At 42.6% G+C, this 26,087-nt stretch overlaps 1 protein-coding gene across 3 annotated transcripts in view; it reads left to right on the forward strand.

Moving 5' to 3' along the window:
- Window positions 1-313: 313 nt before the first annotated feature.
- The window catches only part of TMEM45B (transmembrane protein 45B), a 36,045-nt gene continuing 10,271 nt past the window's right edge, over window positions 314-26,087 (forward strand). Inside the window, exons 1-3 of one of the 3 annotated variants that reach the window (XM_061592518.1) lie at window positions 314-366; window positions 20,303-20,499; window positions 24,257-24,469. In XM_061592518.1, coding sequence (XP_061448502.1) covers window positions 20,316-20,499; window positions 24,257-24,469 — 397 coding nt within the window. In that variant the 5' untranslated portion in view covers window positions 314-366; window positions 20,303-20,315. Of the gene's footprint in view, window positions 367-19,797; window positions 19,926-20,302; window positions 20,500-24,256; window positions 24,470-26,087 lie in introns of those variants that run through there. The other 2 variants (XM_061592516.1, XM_061592517.1) reach the window with 2 other exon arrangements.

Raw genomic sequence — 26,087 nt, forward strand, 5'->3', positions numbered from 1 at the left:
CACCACTCCATTGCCGATCTTAGGTTTTGGGTTTTAGAAAAAGTAAGTGGGATTAATGATCATGTTTTGTTAAGGAGAGAGATGTCATGGGTTCTGGATTTGAAAATGATGACCCCTAGTGGTCTTAATGAGGAGCTCAAATTTCTTCCGCTCCTATGAAATTCAGAAAATATCCAGGTTCCCTTACATGCTTTCCACCTCCAGGTGGTTGTCATAGAGTAATAAGTAATAATTGTTAAGTGGTTCCACCGTCATCATGATTTTTGGTTGTATATACGTGTACATGCCTAATGAACTTCACTCTGAGGCGTTTACATTGTTGAAAGCTGATTGCTCATTTGAGGATACTTCTTGACAGCCTGCATTGTAAGTGATAAGATTGTTTTATAGATTTTATATGTAAGATATCGTATGTTCTTGAAAGTAAATTTGTTCCTGCCTTTTTATCTACAGCCCCTGATGAAGGCCTAAAAACTAACAGGCTGAAACACGTTGGGCTTTCATTATATAATAAATACATATTTTTCTAGCATCTTGGGTTCCGTCCCTCTTTCTTCCCTGGTTTTGGATGCTAGTTCTTCTTGTTAGCTAATCGGGGCCACACCTATACCAGACATTTATTCCACTTCAAACAGTCATGGCATCTCCCAAAGAATCCTGGGAAGTATAGTTTGTGAAGGGTGCTGAGAGTTGTTAGGAGACTCCTGTTCCCCTAACAGAGCCCCAGTGGCCAGAGTGGTTTAACAGTCATCCGACTTTTCAGAGAATTCTGGGGGTTGTAGCTCTGTGAGAGGAATAGGGACAAGACAATGTCTCAGAGAGGAGGTCAGGTCTCCTGCTCTCCTTGTGCATTCCCTATAGCTGCCCAGTTTCCCTGCTTTTAAAAGTTTGATAGAAACATCTGTTGGCAATAGGTACGTTCTTAAACCGAAAGGATTTTTTGCCTATTAGTGAATGTCCATCTAGTCCAGCATCCTGTTACCTGCAGTGGCCAACAAAACACTTTTGGGAAACGTACTTTTGGAAAAATACTACACAAATAGTATTTTTCTTCTGTTGCTCCCCAGCAACTGCTAAGAACATGGAAACATAAGAAGAGTCCTGCTGGATCATGGCAAAGACCCATCTAGTCCGGCCTAAAATTTTAAACCCCAATCATCGTAGACATTCCACCTAGGAAAAGTCCTGATCATTTCAATTGCCCCTTTCTGTACTTTTTCCAGTGCTACAATGCACTTTTCCTGATGATTCATTATAAAAAGCCAGAAGTAATGCAACAGGCTGTATACACCCCCCATGCATTTAAAGTACATAGCTTCCCCCAAAGAATCCTGGGGACTGTAGTTTGTTAAGGGTGCTGGGAATTGTAGCTCTCTGAAGGGTAAACTACAGTTTGGGGGAAGCCATGTGTTTAAAATGAATGGTGTGTACACAGTGCATTTTAGATGTTACAGGTTTAAAGAGGGAGCAAATAAGGACAAAACAAGGCTTGATGAAGACATGTTGAGGCTGTGAGCTAAATTTAAGAGGTCCCATAGCGTTATCAAAAATGTGTATTATTCAAACAGAAAGCTCAATGAAAATAGAAATAATAAACTTTTATATTTGCATATATACCAGTATATAGGCGAGGACAGGGCTTTTTTGTGTGCGGAGTAGGGGCACCTCTTTTTTGGCTGCCATTGGCAACTATTTTGTGCTGGCACCCACAGCAATTTTATGAAGGCAAGTGTACCTGCACCTCCTTTTCTACCAAAAAAGCACAGGACAAGGATATCACTAAAAAATAAACACCTAAGTAAAGTCTATATCTTGTGATAAGCCTGTATGCATATGATATACCTTTAAATGAAAATATTTTGCTATTTCTTCCTTAGCTTATATGAAAACATTTAACATACAGCAACACAAAAGCAGTTATACGCACTTTAGCACTTACAAAACGGAAGAGGCAATATGACATGCACTGTGTGTGTTTTGCTGACGGCATAAAATGCAATTAAACACTTTTGTGATTATGTGAAAGTTGAAAATTAGTAAAAAAAAAAATTGCAGTTGGAGATTCGTCATAATCTGAGGCCTTAAGATGTAGTGTATTTAGCTTCTGCATAAATCTGCCCCTGGGAAGACCTCCAATATATCATTTTGCTTGTTTGCCCTGCTGCGACAGCCATCTAAGATCTTGTGATATAGAGGCTCCATTGTACTCTTAGCTTTATGAGCAAATAATGCATGAAGTACCTTCCTGAAAAAAGAAGATATTATCATTATTGTTGCTTTATCCAGTCCTGCCACCAAGGAATTCAGGGCAGGACATATGATCCACCCCTTTGAAAGGCCCTGTTATAACACTTAACTAGATTGTTAAGGAAGAGCCTTTCAAAGGGGTAGATCATGTGTGCTGCCCTGAATTCCTTGGAGGCAGGGCTGCATAAAACAACAATGATAACACCACCTTTTAAGAAGGTGCCCAGTCTCCAAGCGGCGAGAGGTTTCAGCGGTCCCAGTATGTATCCTACTGAAGACCTTCCTCTTGCCTTTTAAGTAGATACCTTATCCCAGTCTGCGTCTGTACTGGAATGCTTCTTTAAGATGTTTTGTTTTTAAGATGTTTTTAGTGCTTTATCATCTGTTTGCTGCCCTGGGCTCCCTTTGGTGCAGTGACTCATTGGGTATATAAGGGGCAGGAGCGAGACAATTGGGTTTTGTACACCGGTACCAATAACTTGAACTCAGCTTGGTAGCTAATTGGCAGATGGTGAGAGCTAAGAGTCACTGCATGTTGTCTATTAAATGCTGCAAGAAATCAGACATAGAAATCAGAATTGCATAAGCTGTCAAATGCAGGTATCAAATAACATTTGGGAAATATGCAACCATTCAGACAACAGCTGGGAAATATATAACAAAGTTTTATTTTAAATTTTTTGGGAGAGAGGGAGCAAATTAATTTAATCTCTGCAGCTAAAATCATTCCACACGACCGGTGTTTTCCTACTGTTCATGAGCATGGCTAAAACAAAGAGCAAACAGATTCACTACATATAAACCAGGAACTGATTTGCTGGGGAAGTCTGGTTGAATGACTGCAGTTCACCTTAGTAACTAATCTCAGGACACAGCAGAGGCCCTGTTTGCATGTGCAGGTGAAGACCGTGACCTTGAAGCACTTGGTTGAGCAATCAGTCATCTCTACCAACAAGCAAAAAACTCTTCCTTGCGTAATAAAACTTTCACTGAAGAGTGAGGGCAGAAGTGTATACTCTGCTTCATCAAAGGATAAGGTCAATGGCTACTAGTTATGACAGCTGAATGCCTCTGAATATCATTTGCTGGGGAACAACAGTGGGAGGGGCTTATTGACAGAATAGAATCAAAGTCTCAGAGAATCGTAGAGTTGGAAGGGGCTTAAAAGGCCATCAAATCCAACCCCCCACTCAATGCAGGAATCCAACTTAAAGCATACCAACAGGTGGCTGTCCACCTGCCTCTTGAAGGTCTCCAGTGTTGGAGAGCCCACCATCTCCCAAGGTAATTGGTTCCATTGTCGTGCCGCTCTAACAATTAGGAAGTTTTTCCTGATGTTCAGTTGAAATCTGGCTTCCTGTAACTTGAGCCCATTATTCCGTGTCCTGCACTCTGGGATGATCACAAAGAGATCCTGGCCCTTCTCTGTGCAACAATCTTTCAAGTAGTGCTATCATATCATATCAACAGTGCTATCATATCTCCTTTGGTCTTCTCTTCTCAAGGCTAAACATGCCCAATTCTTTCAGTCTCTCCTCATAGGGCTTTGTTTCCAGTACCCTGATCATCCTCATTGACCTCCTCTGAACCCATTTCAGTTTGTCTGTATCCTTCTTAAAGTGTCTGTATCCTTCTTAAAGTGTGGTGGTGTAGTACTGGATGCAGTATTCAAGATGAGGCTTAACCAGTGCCAAATAGATACTTCATACGATCTGGAAACTATATTTCTATTAATGAAGCCTAAAATAGCATTTGCATTTTTTTGCAGCCACATCACACTGTTGGCTCACATTCAGCTTGTGATCAACAACAATCCCAAGATCCTTCTTGCATGTAGTATTGTTGAGCCAAGCATCCACCATCTTATAATTGTGCATTCAGTTTCTTTTTCCAAGGTGTAGAACTTTGCACTTGTCCCTGTTTAATTTCATTCTGTTGTTTTCAGTCCAATGCTCCAGCTTATCAAGAGCCTATCAGAATTTTGTTTCTGTCTTCCAAGGTATTAGCTATCCCTCCTAATTTTGTATAATCTGAAATTTAATAAGCATTCCCTGCACCTCCTCATCCAAGTCATTAATAAAAATGTTGAAGAACACTGGAACCAGGACCAAGCCCTGCGGTACTCCACTTGTTACCTCCCCCCAGTTTGAGAAGGAACCACTGATAAGCACTCTTTGAGTATGATTCTGGAGCCAACTGTGGATCCACTTGATAGTTGTTCCATCCAGCCCACATTTAGCTAGCTTGCTAATCAGAACATCATGGGGCACTTTGTCAAAAGCTTTGCCAAAGTCGAGATATATTATGTCCACAGCATCTGCACAGTCTACCAGGGAGATTACCTGATCAAAAAGTGGGATAAGATTAGTCTGACAGGATTTGTTCTTGATAAATCCATGTTGGCTTCTAGTAACCACTGCATTATTTTCAAGGTGCTTACAGATTGGCGGCTTTATAATCTGCTCCAGAATTTTCCCAGAGATCAGTGTCAGGCTGACTGGTCTGTAGTTCCCCGGTTCCTCCTTTTTGCCCTTTTTGAAAATAGGGACAACATTAGCCCTCCTCCAGCATCAGGCATTTCACCCATCCTCCAAGATTTCGCAAAGATAATAGACAGTGGTTCCAAAAGTTCTTCAACCAGTTCCTTCAATATTCTAGGATGCAGCTCAACTGGCCCTGGAGATTTGACCTTGTTCAAAGTGATTGGGTATTCCTTGACCATTTGTCCATCAATCTCAAGCTACAATCCTGCACCTTCAACTTCATGTTTGCCAGGAAGGTCATAGACCCTCTTTTGGGAGAAGACTGAGCCAAAGTAAGAATTGAGCACATCTCCTGATTGTGGCTTCCCGTAGGCATCTGGTTAGGAACATAGAAATCTGCCTTATTCTGAGACAGACTACTGGTCTATTTAGCTCAGTATCGTCCACACTGACTTTCAGCGGCTTATCAGGGTTTTCAGGCAGGCATTTCTCCCCACCCTAATTGGATTGAACCTGGGGCCTTCAGCATGCAAAGCATGGCTCTACAACTGAGCTATGGTCCATCCCCACGGGTTGACCCAGTGGTGCCATTAGGGTCAGACCTTGGCACCTAGATCCAGGGCAACAAAGCCTGCTGGCTCAGATATCTTACTTTCTTAAAACTCTTCGTCGGGAACAAATGGTGTTCATGTATTTTGGTGTAATACATCAGATATAAACCTAGGAGAGCTGTCTTATATCATTGGTCCATCTAACTTAGTTTGACCACACTAATTGGTAGTGACTCCCCAGGGTTTTGGACAGGGGGCATTCTCAATGCTACCCATTAGGGTTGCCAGATCTCCGGTTTTCTGCCGGAGTCTCTGGCAAAAGGGGGCCGTCTCCAGCCTCCGGCCATTGTTTCTTTGAAGATGTTGATCTCCGGCTTTTGAGTGTCTCCCTCAGGCACGCATGCGTGATTGACACACGCATGCGTGACGGCTGTGGCTGGCCGCCTTCCCGCCCTTTCTCATTGAGGCAGGGACTGGAGAGACAGGAGGACTTGAGCTGCCACCATAGTCGTTTGCAAGGTCTAGCCGCCCCCCCTGCAGCCCCCCCGAGCAGCAGCCCCTGCCCGCTCCCACCGCCCACACAAGTACAGGTGAGGGTGATGAGTGAAGGCCGTAGCTGCCTGGCCGAGTGACAGCAGCCTCCTGGGCCGCGTCTCCTGGGCCGCGTCTGCTACAACGTGGGCGCCTTCGTCGAGTCGCTGCCCCTGCAGGGCCCTCCCCAGCAGTAGCGCCGGGTGTCTGCTTGACCCCTCATGCTGTGGGCCCCGATGGGCGGGAGCGGCTGCGATGGGGCTCTGCAGTCTCTGCCTGGGGGGCCCCATCGCGGCAGCTGACAGCCAGCAGTGCCCACAGCATGAGGGATCAAGCGGCCAGCCGTCCTTGCCGGAGTAGGGGAACTGGCTCCGGGCCTAAGAAGGAGCTGGCCCTGGCCGGCCTCCACTCCTGCTGAGGCTGGCAGGCCGCTCGGAAGCCGTCTCCTAGCAACCGCTGCCGAGACGGCGCCCACGCGGCCTGGCAGTCTGAGCAGGAGCCGTGAAGAGGTGGTGTTAGCGAAGGCCAGGCTGGGCCGGCTCCTTCTTAGGCCCCGGCGCGGAGCCAGTTCCCCTGCTCAGGAAAGGACTGCCGGCCGCTTCACCCCCTGATGCTGTGGGCACTGCTGGGCGGGAGCGGCCGCGATGGGGCTCAGCAGTCTCTGGCTAGGGGGCCCCATCACGGCCGCTGCCACCCAGCAGCGCCCACATCATGAGGGGTGAAGCAGCCGGCTGTCCTTTCCGGAGCAGCCTAAGAAGGAGCTGGCTCTGGCCGGCCTCCACTCCTGCTGAGGCTGGCAGGCCGCTCGGACGCCGTCTCCTAGCAACTGCTGCCGAGACGGCGCCCACACGGCCTGGCAGTCCGAGCAGGAGCTGTGGAGGGCATGCCGGGCCGGCTCCTTCTTAGCCCCGGAGCCAGTTCCCCTGCTCCGGAAAGGACACCTGGCTGCTTCACCCCTCATGCTGTGGGCACTGCTGGGTGACAGCGGCCGCGATGGGGCTCAGCAGTCTCTGAAAAACATCAACAATTTTCTCCTTTCCTTTATGCCCCTGAACATTGCTGAGAAATGTTTCTGTTAGAACTTTCACCTCAGTGCTAGCGTTAGTGCATTTGTAATGATTTTGTCACATGGATCACTCCTTCCCCACTACAGAAGTAGAGCTCAAGAACGCAACCATGATATTAAGGGAATATTTTACTTGCAATCAGAATAGAATAAAACAGAAGACTTCTGGACATCACACTCATCCTCCTCCCCTCAGAGTAAAAGGTACAAGTCTACTACATTTATTTGAAGGCTGTATTTTCCTGGGCCTCTCCCACACTTTCTGGGATCAGATAATCTGATATCAGGGAGATACCATAAACGCAATACATCCCACTTCACTAGTTACATGCTCTATATGGGATAAGGATCAGGTTAGAAGGATCTAAGGCTTGTATCAAGTTTCTAGGTTCCTCCCTACAAAACAAACAAGACACAAATTCCTAAAGTGATTGCAAAGGTTTGCCAGCATATGCACTTCTGCAATCATTAAAGAAACATGAAAGAAGATAAGATTGATGTGGAACATTTAGTCACACATCAATGGTTAGAGTTTAAAAGTATGGATATATAAAAAACTAGAAAGCAATACAAATGGACCATCTGGAACCATATTTTCAATCATTACTAGAAAAAAATCTCAAGGTCTCAGGCAGAAGCGCCCTCATTCCTGGCCCTTCTATTGTTATCTGATGATGCTAGAGACTGAACCTGGAAACTTTTACATGCAAAACATGGAGTATGCCATGGACCAATTACCCTCCTTATATAATCCCCAGATCATTTTGTATTGGCCAACACTATATTAAGAAATGCTGTGGGTGAAGCTTTTAACCCAGGTATTGTTGTTGTTATGTGCCTTCAAGTCGATTACAACTTATGGCGAGCCTATGAATCAGTGACCTTCAAGAGCATCTGTCATGAACCACCCTGCTCAGATCTTGTAAGTTCAGGTCTGTGGCTTCCTTTATGGAATCAATCCATCTCTTGTTTGGCCTTCCTCATTTTCTATGTCCTTCTGTTTTTCCTAGCATTACTGTCTTTTCTAGTGAATCATGTCTTCTCATTACGTGTCCAAAGTATGATAACCTCAGTTTCATCATTTTAGCTTCTAGTGATAGTTCTGGTTTAATTTGTTTAACATGGCTGCAACCATATCTACTCAGAAGTAAGTCCTATTGAGTTCTATGGGGCTTAGTTCCTTAATAAGCATGCTTACAGTTGCTGCCTTCAGGGGCATCCATCTGTGCTCCAATCTAACATCTCTGCAACACTGAGCTTCTTTGTTCCAATAATGGCCTGGCCTGAGGGCACGTAAACCCTTCTTGCCAGAAGCAAGTAAACTAGATTAAATGTTCCCTAAAGGCGTTGAACTGTGACCTGGCAGACAATACTGAGCTAGAATCAGTTACATCCACTTCAGGCCAGGCTGACCTTCCTTTGCAGGCCTTCCTGCCTGAACAGCAGTTGGTAGCTCTTCTGCCTTGGGTCAATGGATGGGCCAGTGTCCTCCCTCCCCCCTCCTATTTCTGCAGCCTCAGGGCAACTGGCATCGGGAGCAAACAGTTATTTGGGGGGGGTGCAGGGTGAAGGGAAAGAGAAGCAAGCTCCTTGCAAGATGTTCCTTCTGCTAGCCTTGTCTCCCTCTCACTGTGATTATGTTCTTCAACAAATACCCAGCCAAATCAGACCAGACCGGAGGACCATCTAGCCTAGTGTTTTATTTTCCACAATGGTCAACCACATGCCTGTGGGAAGCCCACAAACAGGATATGAAGATAGAACCCTTTTTCCATGATTGCTCCCCAGCAACTGGTATTCAGTGCCACACTGGTTGTGAACATGGAAGTTCCATAAAGGGCTTTCTCAGTGGTGGCACCATGGTGCAGGTGCCAATTCTGTTTAGTTTTAAGTGCCAGTTAAAACCTACCTCTTCATCCAGACTTTTGTCTGGGGGTATAAAGAGGGGAGACCAGTGGCAATGTATTGTTACAGGAACTGTTTGGGGATTACATGCTGAGAATTTTAGGATGCTTTCAAAAAGACAGCCAGTGTGGCATAGTGGTTAAGGTGTTGGACTATGACCTGGGAGACCAGGGTTCGAATCCCCACACAGCCATGAAGCTCACTGGGTGACCTTGGGCCAGTCACTGCCTCTCAGACTCAGAGGAGGGCAATAGTAAACCACCTCTGTCTGAATACTGCATACCATGAAGACACTATCTGGGATCAACTTGAAGGCAGTCCATTTTGCATCACCCTAAGCTTGTGAGAAAGAATGACCTTGTCACTTCAGATGGACCTAGGAACACCCTATTTTAGGTAAGATTTCTATTTTAATCTCCAGTCAGAGAATTCTTTTTTGAATGGTATGCTCCAAGCAACTGTGGTTGATACAATGTATCATGTTTAATGACATCACTAGGGCCCGCCCCATGACATCACTAGGGCCCGCCCCATGACATCACTAAGGCCCGCCCCATTTTCTCAGGTTTTTGGATGGTTCCGACCTGGCAACCCTACTACCCATACATGGAAGGGATTGAACCTGAGACCTTCTGCATGCAAAGCAGATGTTCTACCACTGAGTTATGGCCCTTCCAAAAACTTGGTTAATCTTAGACCAAGCTGTGTGTTCTGATTCCAGAAATCAGACTATCCTGGTTAGGAAAATGTTAGTGGTCATTCTGCTGTCTCTGGCATTCAGCTCGATCACTCTCCTTCCTTCCCCAGGAAAGATGACTTGGCTATTTCAGCAGCCAAATGTGTGTGTGTGTTGCAATGAGACAACAACAAAGCACTCCAGCATAATGTACAGTTGATTGCAGAGTCCTGCCCCCTTTTGACTGTTTGCTCAAATGTTCGACACAATGGAAATTGAAGAGTGTGCTTTAAAAAACACACAACAATGTCAGAAATATTTCACTCATATATTGTTCACAAATTATAGATAAGGAAAGGTAAGAGAATGCCCTCTGGTGTGCATTTTAAGAATGTATGTCATAACACACACTTTTATGTGTCCGTTACTTTACTTCCCCCTGAAGAGGGGGAATGAGTGGCACAACAGCAATTTAAGGGCATCCTATAGCACAGTGTTATGCGTGTGCATAATTGTGGCTCTGGGGGAAGTGTGTGGAGAAATGCTGTGTATATGTCTGTCTGTTTATGTTTGGGGCTTTGGAAAAGATTTCTGTGACCTCTGGATGTCAGTGGTAACTGCCCAACTTCGAGGCCTTGTGCTGTTGCTATATTCCAGGCCTGCTTAATAGTAGCTGCTCGGCGATAGGTTCAAATGATCAAATGATCAAATGATCCCTTTGAGTATTTATAGGTGGGGTGGTTCTGGATTAAGTAAATTATGTTTGATTGGTCTGGGAAACAGCAGGCTCTGATTGGCTTGAGTTTCTAGTCAGCAAAGAAAGGACACTTGTCAGTTGGGAAAGTCAGTTGATGAGGGAGGTGTGTGGCAAAGGCCACAGAAAGCTGAGGTGAAAGGGGACATCTGAGGCCTGAATATTAAGCTATTCTTCCCCGGTGTCATAACTATGCTTTGCTGGCAAAGACCAGAAGAAGGGAGCCGGTGGCTGGGTTAAGCTAAGAGGCTACCCTGTGTAAAGGCCTTACCGGAAGAAGGACACAACAAGCAGGCTTTAAAAATCAGCTCAACTCTCCAGGCACCCAGAAATGCAACTGGAGAACCTTTGGGGTTTGGGTAGATGGTATTCAATAGCTGGGTTGTGTTGTTAGAGTGAATTTAGCTCGGGAGGAGATTTAGGGAATTTGGCCTGAGGCAAAAGGCTCTTAGAGGCCGGTGTCAGGACCAGCATGTCTTGAGACCTTAGAAAGTGTCACCAAGCACATGTCAGGCCTCTAAGTAAAACTTTTTTTATGAAAAATGATTATAGTTTTGATATCACAGTCATTTTCAAACTGATGCAGAGAACTCTGGAGTTCCTCAGAAGGTTATCAATATCCTGGAGGAGAAGACCCCAAGACACCAAAACTGTTTTTCATAACAGTCCACCACAGAGGAACACAGGTTTTGTTCTGTTGAGAACAATGTTTGTAATGGTCAGTGGTCAAGAAGCTGGCCCGCACCTCATCTGAATGAAGTAGGCACCCTAGAACAGGGGTTCTCCATTCAAGCGGACTGCAGAAAGGTTGTAGAACAGTCATGCACCTCTGTACTTGTCTCTGCTTTTGATTTATTTTTTATGACAACGACATTGAAGCATTTGTGACAAAGACCGGATTATTGAACAGGTTAGCAATGGGCCTGTGGTGTTCATAATACAGCACTAGTGCAGTCTACTTTCCCCCCTTTAAATTTTTGACAAGGATTCCCCAATGCTAAATGTGCTGCCCAGATGTCGATGGGCAATTTCAAGGCCCCTCCTGCTCTTCTGTTCTTCTTTAAGTTTAAACCAGACATTCTAAAGAACAGCCCTTCAAACAGAGGTCTCATATTGAGGATTGTTCTTCAACAGTTCTTCAAATAAAGGACTGTCCTGTGTAAAGTAGAATACAGGGCCACCCTAATATTGTCTCTAAACCTGGAGGTTTCTATTAAACAATTGCTGCCTGTTATAATGTTCTTCATTTTTCCTACATATCATTTGACTCAATCTAACTACTCAACTGAGCTGGTATAGTACAGTGAGGAGGAGAGCCTGGCTGGGAGTCCTGAGTGTGAGTTCAAATCCCCGCTCATGTCTCCTGGGTGTCAAGGGCCAACTAAAGATCACCCCCACAGTGAGTGGCTCAGGGGTTACGTTCCCTGCCACCTGTGCAGCCATGGGCAAGCTGCATAGTCCCAAGGAGCCCAGTTGCCCCCCAGCTGGCAGTTGCAGACAAGGAAAGGCCTGGCTTGTGCAGCTGTGGCAAGCTGAGCAGGCCCTAGCCAGCTGGGGAGGACTAGCCTCAGAGGGAGGCCATGGTAAACCCCCTCTGAATACTGCTTACCATGAAATCCCTATTCATAGGGTAGCCATAAGTCAGGATCGACTTGAAGGCACTCCATTTCCATTTTTTCAGCTACTCAACTGAACTTAAAATGGCTCTGGGCTGATTACATCATCAGGCTGAGAGCACCCCCTGCGCAGAGCTTGGAAAAGTTACTTTTTTGAACTACAACTCCCATCAGCCCCAGCCAGCATGGCCACTGGAGAGCAGCTCTGTGTGGAAGGGAGTAACTAGGACTGATTTGTTCAACATGGTCTGGCAATGTTCACATGAAAAGCAGTCATATCATTGTCCACTTGGGTTGCTTTACAAACCCATTCCTGGAGGGATGCAGAGTTGTCCTACAAAATAACTTGCCTGCTAGGGTGTGGCAAGATTCTCAGCAAAGTGTTAATTGCTCTGATTAGCCACCAAATTTAGTTGTAACTAGGGATTGATGAATCTGACAATTTCAGTTTTTCTCGGATTCTCATTTTTCCAATCTGAGCTCACTTCACCTAACTTCTGCATTAGTTTGCAATTCTTTTTTTAACAGTCCACACAAAAACACACATGTATTTTATGTATATTTTCCTAATATGTGCATTTTTGTATGAACTTTTGTTTAATAAGAGCTGCAGCATAGTGGGACTGGAGAAGATCTCCCAGGGAGTGATTATTCCCATCTGTTATGCTCTTTTGGCCTCCCTGGACTACTGTTTCTTGAGACAGCTGAGGTCCCTTATAAATGCTATGAGACCCCTACCTTGCTTCAGCACCGAGACAGAGGCAGCATCTAATTTTGCAGCCTTTTACATCAGCTGATTGGATGAAGGGACGTAAAAGCCTAGCAGCTCATAGGCAGTGGGCCTGGTGCCAGTGAGGTTACACCTAAAACAGGTTGTCCCAAAGGTGAGGGCACTGGAAGTCTGTGCTGTGAATTGTATGATAAGAGATAGGTGCCTTCGTGGTGAGAGTCTTTACTTAGCATAAGTGTGAGACAAGAGTGGGAGTATATGTTCTCATGTGGCAGGGATTGGCAGGCTCCTGTACATTTTTAATAAAACTTTCTGATCAGCCCAATACCTTGTGGGATAACTGACATTGATTATATTACTGGGTTCTGGTTTTATGTTATGTTTTGGGGATGAGTTGTTTCAGGAGGAGAGACATGAGTGTTGCCATCCCCGTTTCAGTGATCATGGCAAGACATGGGCATGGGGAGGTGAGGGAGAGACTATTTACACCTTGTTTCTGTTGGAATAGGCAAACTTGCATGTTTCCTTGCAAAAACAGTTCCTCACTTCCATCCCCCACATGGCAGAACTCTTTGTTGCTTCTCTGATGTGCCCACCAACCTATGCATGCTGCTGTTTAACGCCAGATCAGCACATTATAAGACCTCAGTCATTTATGATCTGATCATGGATGAGGGTGCTGATTAGGGATGGGGGAGAAATTTGATCCCATTAGCATTTAAAGCCAAAACCATCAAATTTGCACATTCCAAAATGTACAGTATGTTCCAATACAACTAACTAATGTGCTGTGTAGAAAAGAGCCTCTTGCAGATATCTCATAAGGAGGCCCTTTCCATACAAAAAGGATTTGGGTCTTTAGCATGGTGGCATTTACCCTTTGGACCTCCTTCCTTTTGGACATGTAATTGACTGTTTGGTGTTGTCAAACAGGTGCCATTTCTATTGCATTTTAGCAGCCTTTTTTCAACAACCCTTTTAAATTGAGATCTTTATCCCAGTCTGTATCTGTATTGGATTTGAAATTGTTTTTACATATGGAGTTGTTTAATTTATATATATATATGAGTTTTAATAGTTTTTTGTAATTGCTCTCATTGCTTTTATAAGTGAAATTAATTGCTGGTGTTTTTAGTGTGAAATTGCTTCGAGATGTTTTATCGGAAGCAATTCATAAACCATTTCCCTAACATAATGCATTTTGTACCTTTTTTAATAATGCACACACTTTTGTGTTAATTGCCCCCTAATATACACTTTTTGTAGCATTTTTGGTTGAAGAATTGCATTGTAAAATTCAGAAAAGTACATGTTTTGAACTGCAGCAACATTTCAGTTCATTTATAGGATTGGTGTCACTCAGAATAAAATGGGAGGGGGAATAACCTTGTGTTCTGTCCTCTCAGAGGAAGGGGTGATATACATATAATTGATTGGTGTTATCAAATAGCCACCTTTTCTCTCTCTCTAAGCAAAGGTATTTGTGCCCCAGGCATGCATAGCTAGTGCACTGGCCTTCTGAACCCTTTATAACAGTTAGGGTGGCCCACTTATACATCAACCACAAAAGAGGACACAGATTTGCATAGGTGCAAATTTAGAAATACTATGATTTAGATAGGAATACCAGACATCACCATAGCAGGAAGCCTGTGACCAGTTGGCCTGTGTACCTGCTCATTCAGTTGTCCAGATGCTAATTGTTGATGGGCAACTTCAAGGCCCCTCCTGCTCTCCCTTTTTAGGGTTCTATATTGTTTAACTGGACTTGGACCAGACAGCTCTTCAAACAGATGACTGCAGGGTTTATTCTGATGTGCAGCTAGACACATTCTGTGCAGTATCAAAACTTTTTGTGCTGTGTGAAATAAGTTTTTATGCAGTTGAGCATATGGGGTTTAATAAGGAGTTAGTTTCTAAAAAAGAAATAGATGAGAAAAGATAAGAAAGTGAAGATAAATGCTGGCACCTTTCAGATCCGCATAATAATCCTCATATATTAATAGGCAGCACTTTTTTATTAAAAAATGAGGTGCCACTACTCATATCTTGATAAAAGTACTGTGGGTGCCGGCACAAAATGGCTGGCATGGACAGCAAAAGAAGAGGTGTTGGTACTGCATATTGGTGAGTACTGTCACAAAAAAGACGCAATAGTATATTATGGGACAAATTACCTGACAAGTTTGGGGGCAGGCAGTGTGCTGGCTGCTTGTGCAGTAGGAAAAAAAGCTTAGAATAAACCCTGGAGGACTGTCTTTGTAAAGTTGAACATATGGCTTCACTAATAGCAGTTATCACTACACCTACAAGATGAATTGTTGAGAAATACGGATGTTCCTGAGGACTAATCATGTGGCTTGAAGCTGTTAATGTATGTGTTTGTTTTACAAAGGAACCTTATGTTTTCATTAGTATCATAAAGGGTTAATAGCTAAGAAAAGGAACAGGTGGGACTGTTTAAAGGAAAGAAAGCATTTAGTCATCATGAGAAGAAAAGCAGCACAGTGTACCAGCAGCAGGAGGGAATAAGGAACACATGATTGTGCCTGTCTGAATGGAATGCTGCAGATAACGCCTGGATGATACTACGACTATACGCTGGTTATCTAAAGGAAACACATCTTGTGAAAAGACTTTGTATGTATGTACGCCATTTATGTTGCTATTGTTTACTAATGTGCTATGAGTAAAAAGGAGAACTTGTTAAAAGGACAAAAATAAATGTATCCTGACTTTTGTTATGTTACGTCTGAACCCCTGTTCCTGCTCAAAACCATAACAAAGGTTATGGGCCCAGACCCTAGGTGCCAGCGCTGTGCCTGAAGGGGGCACCATTGCACAGCAGTGGGACCGAGTGCTCATGTTGCACGAAAGAAGACAAACACGAAAATAAAATAAATAGAAAAAATGGCTATGTCCTTGAGCTCTAGTATGCCATTAGAGTGGTTAACTGAGAGGAATTATGCATGTTGGAGAGTAAAAATGGAAATGCTGCTCCGCAGGGAGGATTTATGGGATCCCATAGAGAAAGATCCGCCAGACGATCCTCCCCCTGAATGGCTTCGAAAGGAAGAAAGAGCCAAGGCCACTATTATTCTTGGTTTGGAGGACAGCCAATTGCCGATGATAAGAGGGTTAACAACTGCGAAAGCTGTTTGGACTGCCTTGAAGGATATTTATGTAAGAAAAACAGCTGGAAGCAAAGTTTATTTAGCAAGACGTTTATATCAGACACGATTAAGCAAAGGAGGTTCCTTGCCGGCCCATTTGAAAACACTGCAACGTTTTTTTGCAGACTTACAAGAAAGAGACATGACCTACACCCCTCTGCATCAGGTGTATATCATTCTCTCATCCCATGACGAGTCATGGGATACTCTTATCTGTACCATGGAAGCAATAGCAGAAGCAGATCTATCCCTGGAATATGTCACAGGGAAACTACTACAAGAATGGGAAAGGCAGCAGGAACAAAGCTAGATAATGGAGCCCAGACAACGGCGCAGAGCTGCAACAGATGAAAACCAAAATGACAACGCATCCAGAATATACGGCGTGCGTCGATGTTATGAGTGTGGATCCGACCAACACATCAAAAGAAATTGCCCAAGAACGAAACGGGGTTATAATCCCACAGACAAAGGAAAATACTGGAAAAAGCCTTTTTCTGCGCATCTCGTGAAGACGCAATATCGAAGAGCAGATACAACAGCTGCCACAACATGGGTAGTTGATTCTGGAGCCACTCATTTCCTATCTAAGGACAAAACACTGTTTGAATCCATGGTTTCTACAAGTGAGTATGTTATCTTAGCAGATGGCACACGAAGAAAAGTGGACGGTAGGGGGAACATTTTTGTTAACAGCCTAGGAACAATTGTGACTGATGTTTTGTTTGTTCCTCAGCTGGAAAACAATTTAATGTCTGTATCCAAACTAGACTCCATGGGTTACACAGTAATGTTTGGTGACAGAGTATGTAAAATACTACAAGGAAAAAGGCTATGTACGATAGGAAAGCTAGAAGAGGCATTGTACATTGTGAAGAATAGTAGTACAAGAAACAGTGTAAAAGCAGGTAAAATAACCAACAAACCGCCACATGATAATTGTATACACTTATATCACAGATGGTTTGGACATGCCAACTTTAGAACAATAAGTAAAATGCCACAGTTATGCACAGACATGAGATTAAAACCATGCAATGCTTTTATGGAATGTGATATATGTAATGAGCAAAAAGCGACAACAGCTCCCATTCCGAAAACGTGTGAAAGAAGCACCAAAAGAATCTTGGAGTTGTTACATATAGACCTAGCAGGCCCATTCCAAAAAACAATAGGGGGAGCTAGATATTATATGGTGACTGTTGATGATTTTTCACATTTTGGTTTCATTTACCTGTTAAAACGAAAAGAGGACGCTGAACGGACGTTCCGACATTTTGTGAAATGGAGTGAGGCAAAATATAACGAAAAGATAGCTGATGTATTGACAGATAGAGGAGGGGAATTCACAGCAGACACGTTTGAATGTTATTTAGCTGAAAAGGGGATTATACATGCATTAACAGCACCTTATTCCCCATCTCAGAACAGAATTTCAGAAAGAAGAAACAGATACTTGCAGGATATGGTGAGAGCAATGATAAATGACTCACCACTTCCTGTAACATTCTGAGGTGAATGCATTATATACGCCAATTATATTCAAAATAGATTATATGCCAGAGCTATTAATACAACACCTTTTGAGGTATTTCATGGCAATAAACCAAAAGTAAGTCATTTAAAAGCATTTGGTTCTGAATGTTGGATACATATTCCAAAAGCAAAAAGAAAAGGAAAATTGGCTCCAAGAGCAAAGAAGGGAATCCTTGTAGGGTTCAAAAATGCTTATTATAGAGTACGGCTACCAGCCGAAAAAAGGCTGATAGTGAGTAGAAGCGTAAAAGCCTTTGAACAAGATTGGAAGGAGGTAGGACAGTTCACAGAAGTGAATTTAGAAATCGAGGAGCTCAACCCACAAAAAATATATAAAGACAAATCACATCACCCGCCTGACAGGCAAGAACTTAAGATAAAACAGGAAAACGGGGATGAGGTAAGGGATTCCGAGGGATTACAGGAAGAGGAGGGGGAAGAAGCTAAGGTAAGCCCAGATATGGGTCCTTCCCCAAGAGCTCTTAGGAGATCACAAAGATCAAACCTCCTGACAGATTCCAGATAAGTACAGTAAAGAAAGTATGTGCCGATAAAGAACCTGAAACACTAGCTGATATAGAAAAATTACCCCTAAAAACAGCCCAGAACTGGCAAAAGGCCATGGAAGAGGAGATCAATGCCATGACACAAAATTCCACTTGGACACTGACTCCATTACCCCCTGATAGAAAAGCAATAGGCTGTAAATGGATTTACAAGATAAAAAGGAATGCAGAAGGTAACATCGAAAGATATAGAGCACGTTTGGTTGCAAAAGGTTATAGTCAAAAATATGGAGACGACTATGATGCCGTTTTTGCACCAGTAATAAAACATGAGACAATCAGACTTCTATTGAAAATAGCAGCCTTGAAACAATTACAAGTATTTCATTTTGATATTAAAACAGCTTTTCTTTATGGGGAATTAGAGGAAACGTTATACATGGAACAACCTCCTGGTTTTCTTACAGACCCTACCTTAGTATGCAAATTAAACAAATCCATATATGGACTAAAGCAAAGTGCTAGATGTTGGAACATCAAAATAAACCAACTGTTAGAATCCATGGGTTTCAAACAAGGTATTGCTGATCCCTGTATATACGTCAAACATAATGGAAAAAGCTATACATATTGTTTATTGTTTGTAGATGACATTCTTTTGATATGCCAATCAGATAAGGACAAGATTGAGTTCAAAACCCAGTTATCAGAGACTGTTGCACTAAAAAGCCTTGGACACGTAAAACACTACCTAGGCATAGAAATCGAAAGGGAAAGTGATGGTAGTTTTGTTCTCCATCAAAGAAACAAAATAGAGCAGCTATTGCAAGATAGTAACATGCAAGACTGCAAACCCGTCAAAACGCCAATGACAGTGAACTTTCAAAAGGAGAAAGAGGAAACGTTTTTTGATAATCCCATACTATATAGGAGCATTATCGGAAAACTGCTCTACATTGCGAAAGTAACCAGACCTGACATATGCAATACAGTGGGTATTCTAAGTAGAAAAGTAGAAAAACCAGCCCTAAAGGACTGGAATAGTGTTAAAAGACTACTCAGATATTTAAAGGGAACTCTACATACATGTTTATGTTTGTCTGCTGCTGGAAATAACGATTTAATATGCTATGTTGATGCTCACCACGCAGCAGATGAAATATGCAGAAAATCAACCTCAGGCATTGTAATAAAATATCATGACTCAGTAATAAGTTAAAACCTTCCTCTTCTCCGAGGCATTTTCATTTCATTTCATTTCATTTAAGTTAACTTAATTTTGTTCTAATTGATCTCAGATTGTTTTTATGTTTTTGCTGTATTATATTGTGTGATTTTATTGTATCTTCTGTGTTCACCGCCCAGAGAGCTATTGCTAGTCGGGCGGTATAAAAGTATAATAAATAATAATAATAATAAATAATAATAATAGATTGGCATAGCATAAAACAAGGAGTGGTTGCAATATCAAGCAAAGAAGCTGAATATATAAGCCTATCAGCAGCATGCAGTACACTTCTCTGGTTTAAACAATTGACCTCTGACACAAAGATAGATGTAAAAACACCTTTCACGGTATATGAGGATAATCAAGCGTGTATCAAGTTAGCAAATACTGTATTACAGATACAGGGACTAATAGAACTAAGCATGTTCATATTCGTTACCATCATGTAAGAGACTGTGTACAACAAGGCCTAATAACCCTACGTTACTGTCCCACTAATATGATGATTGCTGATATTTTTACTAAACCTCTTACCACAGAAAAACATGAGGAATTTATGAAACAGCTGGGCATGGTGAACAAACAATAAAACCGATTAACACCTCTGATCCATTGTAAAAAAAAAAAAAAACCAGGAGGGGTATGTTAATGTATGTGTTTGTTTTACAAAGGAACCTTATGTTTTCATTAGTATCATAAAGGGTTAATAGCTAAGAGAAGGAACAGGTGGGACTGTTTAAAGGGAAGAAAGCATTTAGTCATCATGAGAAGAAAAGCAGCACAGTGTACCAGCAGCAGGAGGGAATAAGGAACACATGATTGTGCCTGTCTGAATGGAATGCTGCAGATGATAACGCCTGGATGATACTACGACTATACGCTGGTTATCTAAAGGAAACACATCTTGTGAAAAGACTTTGTATGTATGTAGCTAGCAGCTACGCCATTTATGTTGCTATTGTTTACTAATGTGCTATATCCGAGTAAATAGGAGAAGTCGTTAAAAGGACAAAAATAAATGTATCCTGACTTTTGTTATGTTACGTCTGAACCCCTGTTCCTGCTCAAAACCATAACAGGAGGGGACAATGAATAGACAAACAATAGGTTGATGCTGTAGAACAGTCTTCCCCAATGTGGTGCCTCCAGAAGTCGCACCAGGAAAAGGAGGGTGGAGGTTATTTCCCCATTAAGTTCTGGTCACCTTGTTGTTTCACAGCTCACTATTATAATCTGCATGCTTTTTATGGAGTCCATCACTGCCAGGATGTTTAAACTAGCTTCTGTTTTCCCCGTGTAGGGTTCATGAGAGAATGGCAAATTTTAAGGGCCATGCTCTTCCAGGCAGTTTCTTCATACTCTTTGGCTTCTGGTGGTCTGTGAAATATTCGCTGAAATACCACAGCAGGAAACTAAACAAAAATGGCCATGCACACCGTTGCTTTGAGCACCTGGAGATTGTTGAAGGGACAGTCAAAGTTGTCTTTGCAATCATAGGTGAGTTTCAAAATATAATGACTTACCAAGTGTTGGGGGTTGCCACCATTTCTAGTTAACTTCTCCTGTGCCTTTCAACTCAGGCTGTCCCCTAATCAAATAAAATATTAAGGCCAAACTGGAAGTGACATTATTCACACATGGTAAAGAATGTTTTAAATAGCAGTCACAGGGAGCCTGATCTGGTTCAGGAGCATGGCAGCAGGCCTGAGGGGAGGAGCTACTACTTGCATTACGAGGAAAGGTCGGATTGATTCCAGCAAGAGCTTTCCTCTGGATATAGTGGTTGTGGGGGAGGGGTCTGGATCAGGACCACAACGAGCAAAAAGCCAAACCTTAACTCCCCCCACCCCATGGTACCAATCCAGATTTGGACATGGTGCGGGAGGACAGCTACTATTTACTTTTTTAAAGTTCACACAGGTTGTGGAAGATGTATAGCACATGCCTTTAATTCCAGATAAAGCTGGAAAAGACTCCTTCCTGAAAACCTGGAGAGCTGCTTCTGGTCAGTGTAGGCAGTACTGAGCTAGATGGACCAATGGACTTTATTTATTTATTTATTATTTAATTTGTATCCAGCCCTTCCTCCCAGCAGGAGCCCAGGGAAGTAAACAAAGCGCTAAAAACACTTTAAAACATCATAAAAACAGATCTTAAAATACATTAAAACAAAACAGCATTAAAAACATGTTTTTAATGTTTTAAAAGGGTTAAAAACATTATTTAAAAACATATTAAGCAATTCTAACATGGACGCAGACCGGGATAGGTCTCAACCTAAAAGGCTTGTTGAAAGAGGAAAGTTGAAAGTTGACTTACTCATTATAAGGCAGCTTCCTATCTTCCTACAAACTGCATGAATAATGTCACAATTAGTTTGGTCCTTAGACAAATAATCTGGTAAGATTTGCATTAGAAAAACATTTTTTTAAAAAGCGTTGTGGACCATCTGAAATTTTTATAAGTAATTTTATTAGCAATATGTATATTTAAAAATTTGATCAACCTTTCATTGGCCGAAATGTTTTTACTAGGTTATTCTAACCAACTGACAATGCAATCCTAACCATGTCTGCTCAGAAGTAAATCCTACTGAATTGAATGGTAAGTAGGGTTAGGATTGCAGCCTAAACTGTGGTGTTTAGCTATGTTGTCCCTGTGTTTTTGAACTTGTACGATATCGGATATGGATTTGTATTAATGCTGCTGTTAATGTTTTGGTTTGTCTTTAGCTGTGGTTATATTTGTTAGTGTCTTTCCTCACAAAAGTGACCCAAAGCAACTTACATTAAAACGAATTAAAACAAACACAAATCACTAAAAACACATCTATGAAGACAGTGTTTCACTCCACTAAAAGAGGCACAAATTCCTGAAACCCTTCAAATTAAGAGCCAAAAGCCTGGGTAAAGAGGAAAGTCTTTGCCTGGTGCCTTAAAGTAGATAAGGATAGCACCAGGCATGCCTCACTGGGAAGAGTATTGCACGAAGGGGGAGGGGGAGACACCACTGAAAATGCTCATTCTCATGTTGCCACCCCTGACCTCCCATAGAGGGAACACACGTAGAAGAGTCTCAGACGACAACTGCAGCATCTGTGTCAGTTCACGCGAGGAGAGGCAATCCTTGAGGTATTGTGGTTCTGAGCCACATAAGGCTTTTATAAGTGTAGAAACACACTCACAATTCTGCCTGTTCCAGTGCATCTCCACCTCTCTTTGATGAAAAAGGGGTCAAGTCCCGCCTCTTTCTACTATAAAACCTGGTGGGAGCAGCTTGAGTGATTTTTTTTTAAAAAAAGAGAGATTTCACAACTAATCAGCAGATCAACCCGTTCCCCCTCCACATGTGGCTAATGGAAATGCTTTAATCTAGTGACTAATGTGTTCACAGCCTAAGTCAAAACTAGCACTTTGAACTGAGCCTGGAAACAAATTCACTTTTAATTTTTGTTAGCTCCCTTATGAAATTATTTTAAACTGGAAGTTGAGAGGCAAAAATTTTAATAATTTTTTTTAAAAAATGTTAAAAACATCCCTGTAACAGCATTCTGACTCACAGAAACATGAAATCTTTGCTAGCCTGATATAACTGACAGACAAACTTATGTTTGTCATCAGTGGGCAAGAAGCATGCAGAAGTTTAAAAAAAGGGGGGGGGAGCATGCAGAAGTCAACCCTGAGCCTGGTGCACCCTTCAATAGTCTACAGCAGTGATTCCCAACCTGGAGGCCGTGACCCTGAGGGAGGCCATGAATTAATCCAGAAAAGCAAAAAGAAAAGAAAAGAATTATTTATTATTTTTTTAAAAAAGTCTTTATTCCCTGGATGCTGTCTGCTATCCACTGCTGCTGCAGGCTATACCTCCCCTTGCTCCAGATAAGAGGGGAGGACTTTTGCTGAAGTGGCAAAGTGTCTTTCAGGTGTGCCGAGGGCAAGCGTCTGCATATAAAACATGGCAGACGCTGAAGGAGGCTGAGGGTGGAGCTATCAGGGAAGAATTGGGGATTACTATTGCTGACTTCTGTCTTCTCCTACTCCTGTCTCCTCACTGCTGCTGATGCCCTTGCTCAGAATGAGAGGGCTTTTTGTGAAGCAAAAGAAGCAAGGCTGCAAGGAAAGGCTGTTTTCCCCTTTCCTTCCTGGCAGCCGGCCGGCCTGCCTGCCTTTCTTGGCTCCTGCTTCACTGCCAACTCCTTTTAAAAATTATTCTTATTTGTGCAGCCACCCAGATCTCACCTTTGGCCCAGATGGAGCCAAGGAGAAAGTGAGGAAGCCCGGCACTTCCTTGCTCCCCATCTCTGAGGCTGTGTTTGTGCCAGCATCCCCCCCTTTCTTCCACCTACACTCCACACACCCAATCTCTCTCTCCAAGATGCTGTGGCAGTTTAGGGTTTCCCCCCTCCAATGTGCCTGAACGCATGCATGGATGCAGATGCTTGCAGGAGGGGCAGGTGTGTTTGTATGCGTGTGTGTGCTGATCTGTCTTCTGCTCTGCTCTCATTTCCCAAGTCATCAGTTCTGATTATCATCTCAAGGCCTAAAAGCACTAACCCTCCTCCTCAATCTATCCATCCTTTTGTCTGCACAATCTAGCACCACCACCACCACATTGCTGCTTCAGGTTGGCTGAGGCTGGGGTTCACATACAGCAGCTGAAATGTATTTACTTATTTATTATTGCATTTATATCCCACCTTTCCAACAAGTTGCTCAAGGTGGTGCACATGGTTCCCTCCCTTTCCATTTTATCCTTACACAGACCCTGTGAGCGACTGTGAGAGGCTGAGAGGCTGTGTCTGGTCCAAGGTCACCCAGTGGGCTTCATGGCTGCGTGGGGATTTGAACCTGGATCTTAAGTCCAACACTAACCCCCTAGTGTTGGGAGACAGGACTATACATCTTCATACTGTGGGGGGGAGGGGTATACCAATTTGATTGGACCTTTGCATTAAGAAAAGAAAACAACATCTCCCTGTCTGCAGGGAGTTTTTAATGGAAAGGGATATTTGGAGATGTGATTTTGCCACACACCATTTTTTTAATTAACAGAGACTAAAATTACAATTAGCAGAGGGTGGGGTCATGAAATTTTTTGAGCTTACAAAGGGGGTCCCATACTCATAAAGGTTGGGAAACACTGCTCTACAGTTCAAAAATGACATTGTGACATTTTAATTGTGACATTTTAATTGCAAGGAAGGGGAGGGTTTTCCTCCAGGTGGATCTGCTCATCCTTTGCCTCTGTTCTTTAGGGATCCTGGCTGAGCAATTTGTTCCAGATGGTCCCCACTTGTATCTCTACAGTGGAGAGCAGCATTCTTGGGTGAAGCTGATGAACTGGCAACATTCGACCATGTACCTGTTCTTTGGTATCTGTGGAGCAGTTGAGATACTCACCTATTCCCCAGCCATAATCCCTGTAGGACTGGATCGCCTCACACTTGCTGTTGCACTCTTCATGGAAGGTAACTACTAATTCACTAATAGGCAAAAAAACCCCTTGTGGTGGACTTCCGGGAAGGGTGACTTCGCTTGTGCCTGCTTTTGGGACGGGCTCCCGCCTCAAAAGAAGCTTATTCAGATATAAATCAGTCAGAACTTTTTTTTTTTTGACTGATGAAATTTCTCCCGGGCAGGGAGAAACAGAGATCAACCTCAAAAGCCTGTTTTTGTTGGGAGGACTGGATTTCATTAATTTATGAGATAAGGTCCAGCCAACAATGCCGGACGGACTTCCGAACAAGCTCTATCTGTTTAAGCGATACGTTTATCTTTTCTTTAAAGAGAGAACGGACTAACAGGCAAGCACTCTTCTTTCTATTATTTTTTTTTTACTTGGTCTAAATTGTTGCAGCAAAAGGAGATTTGTCAGATTGATCGGCTTTGGACAACTTCTGGGTGAGCTATAACTCTTCTCTGTTATTCACGAAATTAACAGCTTATCTCTGTTTCTGTCGCAAAAAGCTGTCCTGGAAGTGCATTCTAAAGATATAAACAGAAGAGGGATTTCTATTCCTGATTTCTATTCCGAGGAATATTATATTGTCTGGGACTATTCTCTTTTTGGTTTATTTTACTTTGACGAATCTGCTTCTTCACGACGCCACTAACTGTTTTGATGCTGGGAACTAAATTTGTTTTGCATTCTCGAACATAGAGAGATAAGGCAGGCTGCTCTGTTTATACTGTGATGTCATCAAGCCTGGAATATTAACCCGATTGTTGCTGAAATAAGAAGTGGTTCTTCTTTATTTTTGTTTTGCTTTGTTTTCGTGGTTTTAAAAATGGCAATCAAGAAAGTGGCTGAGAATCTGGAAGTAACTATGTTTCAGAAAATAATGGATGAGATTGAGATAACCAAACAAACCCTGCGACAGGGTAGTAAGGAGCTGAAAATTGAACTGAGCAAAATGACACAGGAGCTTAAAGAAATAGGGGATCCTGTGAGAGAGGAGAATGAGATCAGAGATGAGAAAAGAAAAAATAAAGGGAAGATACAAGCCCTGGAGATTGGAACAAATGTGGAATTGGAAAAAGATCTGGAGTTTATGGATTTTAGAAATAAAATCTACTGTTTGGAATTTAACGTTATCTCTGAAGAAATTAATGAAGATATTAGAGATAAAGTTATCAATGGCTTGGATAATCTTTTGGACTGGAATGACGTGATGGAGTTTGATATAGAGAAAATCTATGGAATTAACTGCAGCCATGTGACAATGGAAAAACTCTCAAGAGATGAGCCAGTGCATTTTGTAAAAAAGAAGAACAGAGATATGACTTTACAGCAGTATTTCAGCAACTTATTCAGAATGGACGGCAAGAAAATATTTGGGATAGAGGAAATTCCCATCAGACTCTTATTATATGACTATGGCTACGACAGCAAGATTATTATGGAATACTGATAATGGAAGATTGGACACTGAAATTACTGGACTTAACAGGACTATTGGAGATGGAAGATGGAACTAATAGGGATAATGGAATAATGGCTATTGAAATTATTGAACCTAACAGATTTTGATGAGATGGATTAATCGAAATGTTTATTTGGACTATGGTTATGACAATAAGATTATT

Source organism: Rhineura floridana, chromosome 12 (genome assembly GCF_030035675.1).
Source record: "Rhineura floridana isolate rRhiFlo1 chromosome 12, rRhiFlo1.hap2, whole genome shotgun sequence".
NCBI lineage: Eukaryota > Metazoa > Chordata > Lepidosauria > Squamata > Rhineuridae > Rhineura > Rhineura floridana.